The 7,558-nt window shown below is 48.9% G+C and overlaps 2 protein-coding genes; both read right to left on the bottom strand.

The window, feature by feature from the left end:
* Positions 1-401: 401 nt before the first annotated feature.
* On the bottom strand, positions 402-1,853 carry GSTUM_00011181001 (uncharacterized protein; the record flags this gene model as incomplete). The annotated part of the gene is made up of 2 exons (XM_002841753.1): positions 402-1,301; positions 1,353-1,853. The coding sequence occupies 2 exons, from the start codon at positions 1,851-1,853 to the stop codon at positions 402-404; spliced, it is 1,401 nt and encodes a 466-aa protein (XP_002841799.1).
* A 1,331-nt stretch (positions 1,854-3,184) lies between these two features.
* Positions 3,185-5,225, bottom strand: GSTUM_00011182001 (uncharacterized protein; the record flags this gene model as incomplete). XM_002841754.2 has 6 exons in its annotated part: positions 3,185-3,615; positions 3,674-4,274; positions 4,326-4,700; positions 4,743-4,762; positions 4,990-5,084; positions 5,171-5,225. The coding sequence occupies 6 exons, from the start codon at positions 5,223-5,225 to the stop codon at positions 3,376-3,378; spliced, it is 1,386 nt and encodes a 461-aa protein (XP_002841800.1). The 3' UTR covers positions 3,185-3,375.
* Between the last annotated feature and the right edge of the window lie 2,333 nt (positions 5,226-7,558).

Below are 7,558 nucleotides of genomic sequence, written 5' to 3' on the forward strand. Positions count from 1 at the left end.
GCGGGCGGACCCCCGAGATAGGTTACATGCGATCCGAATGGCAGGCCATAGCATGCGTTCAACAATAGCGCCGGATCATTGGCTCAGACATATTCATGGCTATGTAAAGGATCGGCGGTCCAGCCCCAACTCCGCCTGCTATACAATATAATGCCAAATCAATAATGCTAAACCAGTTAAAACCACTGCAATGAGCCCCAGTCTTGTATGCTACCTAAACGGTACAATGAGCTTAATGAGGGAAATAGGGAAGGCACGTGGACTCTCGGTACGGGGAAGGTTTGTTGTGCCTCTGTCATTGTCTAGAGGCAACATTATTAATTACTGCAAGGTTGCATATTGGTAGATGTACAAATCTCAGTTGCGAGGGTCTCATTCTTTGGGTCTCTCAGCGGCCTCGGTTAATCCCCTCCCTCCTCCACCGCCTCCTCATCATTAGTGTCTGCATCATTGACATTAGGAGGATCCGCGGGAACTCCGGCGAGGATGGAGAACTGCACACCGGCAGCGGCGAAGGTCATCCTGATACCTCTGGTGGCCGTGTTCTCAATCTTTGTAGGGGTCGTGATCTCGTCATCGGCGTCGGGGCCGAGGCCGGTTTGATAACTGCCACTAAAGCCCCAAGAGTATGCTTGTCCCTCCATCGAGACGGCAATATTGTGGTCCATGCCGCAACCAATGGTGGAGAACCTGATGCCGGGGACAGTATGTGGGGTCCTGAGGTAGCGGGGGTTGCCCCTCGAGTCACTGACGCAATCGTCCGGTGAAAGCGCCGCAGGGTCTATACTGAGCTGTCCACTGTCAAGACGTCCCCAGACCAGGAGCACACCGTTCTCGGTCAGGGCGGTTGAGTGATGTTCTCCGGCAGATATCTGAACGATTGCGTACCCTGCAAGACTCTGGACGACGGTAGGAACGGGAATCACAGTCGATGCTCCCCGGTGCGCTGAGGCTCGCATATCCCACATTGCCCATATATGATTGAGCCCCCATGCCCAGAGACTGCCGTCCCGGGTAATTGCGAAAGAATGATTTGAGCCGGCCGCAACGTAGTTGACCTTGCGCCGGCGAAGGGACACCTGGCGAGGGGTCAGCCCGGTGAGGCGACGTCTCTCAGAGACACGCCTTCCGAGCTGGGATTGCTGACCGTTGCCCCAAGCATACACGTCTCCTTCCTTCGTAAGGCCAAGGACGTGATCAGTACTAATACTGACCCGAACGATGCTCTTGGGCGTAGGTAGCAGGACTGGAACCTCCTGTACACTAGTCCTCTCATTGAATCTGAGAATGCAGTCGGCGCACTAAACATTAAATTAACCTTACTAACCCCGATTGGAGAATTAATCACATACCCTAAATGTTCCCCATCCGTAAACCCTACCGGTTTCGGTAACAGCAATCAAAATACTGTCACCGGCAGCAATACTCGTAATCACAGTCCCCTCTGGGAACGCTGTAATCAGCATTGGCGTGCTCTCCAATGGATTCAAGGGCACTTTGTCGTCACAGTCGCTGTTGCCATTATCACCAGAACACACAACCCGGGTCAGAGGTGTATGCGTGGTCGCTCTCCCAAGAGCATACTGATCATTGACACCCCACGAGTACACCTTCCCCTCGTACGATAAGGCTAAGCCGTGCATACCACCCATTGCAACGGCAACTATTCCCACCTTTTCGGGGAGGAGATGGGCATTCAATCCGGGACGCTTGACAACCTTTGCGTTAACCTCTGGCCCAATGCCCAGCTCGGCATTGTCACCAGTACCAAATGCATATATGTTCAACTTCTGCGTCGGGAGAGGGTTGGTGATGGCGGAAATCGGTTTGATGGTACCAGCCCCGCGGGCCATCGCCAATCTACCCCGAATGGCACGCGGTGTTCGGTTGAGAATATCTGCAAGGGTGCTTGTATCGGTCCCTCGCGCGTATTCCTCATGCAGTCACGCATCCTCCGTAACTGTCCACTTACGCCACCCTGCCGGGATGGGCTCAATGGCACCCGTTTTTCGTAACCTTGCCAATCTGGTCTGAGCAGCATGCGGTGTACGGTTGAGGGTAGTCGCAGTCTGAGGGATGCTTGTTCACCGTGCAAGCCCCTCACGCAGTCGCCGGTCATCGCTGTCTGTCCATCTACGCCCCGGTACTACTGCCGTGCCACGTTTAAACCCTCCTTGTTCGACCCTGGTGGGGTGTATGTATATATGAGGCTTCCCAATTTTTGTAAATTATTTATCTGGCTCCGAAAAAGGTATTATCCATAGTAGCCAATGATGGCGGTTCATGGGTCTGTGGGGTGTCGTTCGAAAAGGTTGAGTGATCGTTGATGAAAAAGTACCACCACCACAATCTCTTCTACCACCAGTCCAGCAGTTGTGATGACTGGGGAGGACGTATGTATCCATGTGTTTGGTACACTCATGCGCGGGCAAGTGCTAGCGAGGGTGGGGACTGGCTGGAGATGAGTATCTTTGGCATTTTTCTTTTGCTAGGAAGTGGGGGGTATCAGCGTGGCTTTCTCTATCTATCATAACATTATTTGTCAGGTTTCCATACATACCTTCCTATATTCCACCAATACTCGACCGAGCCGGTGCAGTAGACCACTATCCTTCGCAGGAAGTCGGGGGCTTGAAAAAAAAAAAAAGCGAGGTATTTGTCTATCGAGTGATGTTTTGTGGTCTAGCGGAATAATAATATATTGTAGTTTATCAACCAAAGAGGGGGGGGCGAATGGTTCGTACAGGGCGTCCAAATCCATATCCATCACTGGGTGAACGCGGTAGCCTCCGGGGAGGAACTGTCTCTCTGTTCGCTTCACATTTGCTATTCCGAATATTTTGCCGCGTGCGAGAAATGGGCGGGCAAGCCTGTTTTCCTCCGATTCACAGTTGGATGGAAAATCATCACCGCGCTCGGGCTCTTTGCTTACTTCTTTTCTTGGCGGCAGAGTATAGGAGTTGGAAGACTCCCGAGATACTGGCATATCATCATTCTTGAGTGGACCTTTTAGCCAGACGAGCTGAGGTTCTTTCCGCCTGGTCTTGCGAGGTGTGCTAACGAGGGATGATGGTTAATTGGTGTCTCCTAAGTATGATATTGCACTATTCATGCAGCCATGTCATTAAGTCTCTACATAGTTGTTCACAGTAGTCTTAAGGATCCTTGTGCTATCATGCACCGCTTTCTTTCTGTTTGGGGAAAAAAAGGCCCTGAATGTTTATCTATTGTACAAGGGAGAAGAAAAAAGACATGAGGGGCAAGAGTCTATGGCCGGGGAAAAAAAATCAAATAATGTGATGAAAAAAAATGAAAAAAAGGAGCGGAGAAAAAGGTGTGACCACCATTATTTATCTATATTACAGACATTGTTCACTATGTGGAGCCAGCAGCAGGGGAGGGTTGAAAATCGCGGTCCAGCACATTCGCTCTTCCTTCACGAGCTTCGAGCGCCTGAACACACCGTTCCACCGCCAGCTGTCTGATATAAGTTCCTAGTTTTCTGTGGAAGAGACCCCAGTCAAAACCAATATGATGATTCTCCTCAAAGGAGACGTCCAAGAAATCGCAGAGGTGAAAGTATATATAGGTCGTATTGTCTGAGTTTAAGTGGTTCTATGCAAGTTAGCTATATCAGAAACATCATCTTTACCAGTCTTGAGGAGTCACTTACATGGGGTCCGAACGTGCGAATTGCCAAGTGAGATGTGGGATGACGTTTCCAGATTTCAAGCGAACTGGTAATTTTGCCTACCCAACGTAGACCTTTATAACAAGCAGGTCCATGGGCCTCATCAAGGGAGAAAAGTTCTTGGGAAACTTCTTCGGATGGAGGAAATTCTAGGTTGTCAAACTCCTCATCGGTAAGTCGTGAGGTTGGGTTTTGGTAAGCGGGATCCTCATTCAATTTTACCAGCATCACCGCGGACACGGTGTCTGTTCCCTCCAACCATATTCTGGCGTCCCGAACCAGATCGTCATACGTCTCAGTATAACCAACTTCCAATATGAACTTTACCTCCAGAGTCCCTGCTGCATTTTCCACCTCAACCATGGTATCAGGTACTTTTCGGGACCCTTTGTAACCACGTTTAAAAGAGCAGAATTTTTGATTGAAGACGATGGTGATTCTCTGACGAAGTGGTGTGGGGAGGCTACTTCTTGCTAGATTGAACCCTTCCGAGACAGTGCTGATAACCTTTTCATGAATCGGGCTGGGCGCATGTTGGATAATGAGTGTGGAGGTTAACGCATTAAACGAAATTTTCGGAAACCTGACACTACTTAGTAATTGACTTTAAAGTGGAATCAAGAGGGAGTCCTACTTTTCGTCATCGCCTACATCTAAGATCTCGCTGAATCTGATAAAATCAGACTTAGGCATTTGCATTCTTAGCTCCAATCCCTCCCCACCCGCAGGAGAGCCAAAACTCTCACCACCTAACCGCCAGTTTTGAAATTTCCGTACATATTCATCAACGGATACCGATTCAGGATCTCCGGTAGATGGGGTTGGCTCAACAGGACCGGGAGCGTCATCGGTAATACGGTTTTCCATGTGGCGATAAGGCGAAGGCTTAACGGCACGATGCAGAAAATTGTGCGGGACGGGTAACCACACAGGGGCTGGTCTAGGTGTACAGCTCGGCGGTGCGAAATAAACCTTCGGCGGTGCTGGGGGGTAACCAGGTGCACTGTAGCTCCCAAGCCCACCATAGCTCCTGGGTTCGTCCAGTCAGTACGCCATTTTACCGGAAATTACCTGTATGAATCACGTTAGTTGAAAAATCTTGAATGCAATGTAACGCATTATTTAATTGAACTGGAGATGGAGCTAAATAGAGTGTGGCTCAATAGGCAAGTGAGAGTAAACCTCAATAGGAAATTCTTTCCGTAAAAGCTTTGGTAGAAACACCACCATAAGGAGAATAATAGTTGGAGTCAAAGGAATAGGGAGAGGGAAGGTTGGGAAAAAACAAACTCTCTTACCGATGTCAATGGTTGTGGTCCGAACTGTAGTCTCCGAGCTTTTGGCGGTGGGTGGTGTGTTTGTGGGAGTTGGGTGGACGAGGAAGGTTTAAGTACTGGTGGCAAGTTTTTTTTTTACCACACAAGCAGTGTTGATTATGTCAGCGGATAGAATGGTCAAGGACCCTTTTTACCAAGACACTGCACCTACGGTAAGTCTCGTATATTATGCCATATTTACTCGCTAAATCCACCATCAAGGGATTGGGTGAGGGTTTTTATTTATTTATTAAAACCATCATTGTTGGAAATTGTTAGGAATCGCTGTTGTGCTCTTGGAGCATTCTCGAGTGAGGCTCTATGACTGCTTACGCAACTCGGTCTTTGCCCTTGGCGGGTGAATAGTGGTCTAATATACTCCCGCGGCCGAGTTGAAGTTGGACACCTAAGATGGCAACTCCCATAGAAAGTGTCCAACTTCAACTCGGTCGCGGGAGTACACACCCAGCAGTTTTCAGCTAATCTTGGTTAGCGCCCTCAGTACCCGAAAGGTAAGCGCCGCAGCAATTTAACGTACTCGCCCAGCGGCTTGTCTTCTGTCCCCCATTAGTTGAAGGTTAATGTGGCCTAATGGATTCATTGATAAATGGTCAATTTGGAGTGATTCCGGGATCGCTTTGTGCGATAGGGCAGGCTTCGGGTCCTACGGGAAAATGGGGACCCGATCCGGAGTGGGCGCCGCCTGCACCCACTCTGGGGCTAGGCCAACAAACTGTACAATGCATCAGTATGCATTTGCTAACATAATTTGCAGGCGCTGGTAAAAGCTACTTCATCAAGGAGGTCTCCGGTAACTCGGAGGTCGTATTGAGCGGTGATCTTTATTCATGTAAGTGTTCCCCCGCTGGAGGGGCTGAGCTCGAGTGCTGACAAGAAGGCACCCGCAAGGTCCAATCTTGCTCTTTTGAGTATGAAGGGGCGAAGGTCACGCTAGTCGACACTCCTAGATTTGAGAATGCGATTAGAAGCGATACCGAGAGCCTTCGAGAGATTGCCGATTGGACCTCAGTAACCTACGGGGAGAAGCGACTCCTCTCCGGTATCATCTATCTCCACCCCATCACCCATTCCAGCATGGAAGGTTCTGCCCTGAAGAACCTTAGGATGTTCCAGAGCTTGTACGGTCAGAAATTCCTGAAGAACGTATTTCTCACAACAACGCAGTGGTCCAGCGCCGATCCGGCAAAAGGGGAGGGTCGCGAAAATAGTCTCCGGAATGGTGATATTTGGGGTGGGCTTATTGATAAGGGGCCACTCTCTAGAGATTCTATGGTACTAGAGAATCCGGATTGGAGCTTATCGCCGATTGATGCCAAACAAACGGGAGCCTCGATATCCAGATTCAGATTGTAAACCAGCATGTGGCTCTACTTGAGACCGATGCAGGAAATATGTTATCGGGGCGCCCAAGGGAGGAAACGCAGAGGGGAGATAGAGAGCGTAGAGGGATGTTTTGAATGAGTTGTGCAGGAAAAGACCCTGTTGGTGGGGAAGGAAAAAGCCCAGAAGAACTCGGAAAGGCTGTAAAGAAGTTGCTATGGACCATGCTGCATTCCACAGCACCATGTGGGACGTAACGGGGGACGCCTGGGCATTTGATCCTTTAGAGCAACGATGGGCCTGGGTTTATATTCCTAGAGAACTTGAGTTTTTTTTTATTTATTTTTTATGAAGTATTCTTATTTGTCTGAGGCCCTGCTTGGCGCGCCACCATAAAGAAGTGCCTCACAGAGTTATCATTATGTTTATAATAGTGTATTTTTTTCTTCTCTTTTTTTCAGTGTCGCTCCTACATAGAATGCATGAGAGGAGAACTTTAGATCCAAATTGATAGTAAACACAATGAGAACATAATAATATTATCATAGTAAATGTAAAAGGCCCGACGAAGCTGAACCTCTTAGGGAGGGGGGGGGGTCTCGGCAGGGTCAAAAGGTACGTTTCTGTCAAGCGGAAGCTCTTCCACCTGACGTAGGCTAATAGGGTATAGCGCATTTCAGACCAAGGGAATAGTAATGATATGGGTGCTATCGCAAATCGGGGGGGTGTTTAGGGAATAGCGAAGGGGCTTTACGGTTCAGAAGGGGGGTTAATTAGGGCGGGGACTGCACGTTTCTATTTTTCATAGCGGGCTACACCGCAGATTCTGGCTTCGCCCCGGGTTGTGTTCGCACATCCTACATTGCAGAGCGACATGGAAGCACTATGCCCACCCAGTGAAGTTATTGCTCATCATGCAGAAGGACTTCCTTTCGCTTTTTATTTTTTATTTGACGCCGAGTGATATGACGTGATCGCCCATAATGCAGAGAGAAGCACTTCAGTTCTCCTTTTATTGCTGAAAATGCTTCTGTCTCTACTACAGTTTTACAATTGCATTAAATGCCATGACCGCACCTCGACCTCTTACACGATTGAATATACCTCCAGGGATCCCTTTCACTCGTTCCTACCATCGTTCGCTCCTACTCTATGTCTCGCTCCAATCAGTAGATAGTTCGGGCATCTTGACCTTCACTAAGAGTTTTCT

Source organism: Tuber melanosporum (genome assembly GCF_000151645.1).
Source record: "Tuber melanosporum whole genome shotgun sequence assembly, scaffold_8, strain Mel28".
NCBI classification, from domain to species: Eukaryota; Fungi; Ascomycota; class Pezizomycetes; order Pezizales; family Tuberaceae; genus Tuber; species Tuber melanosporum.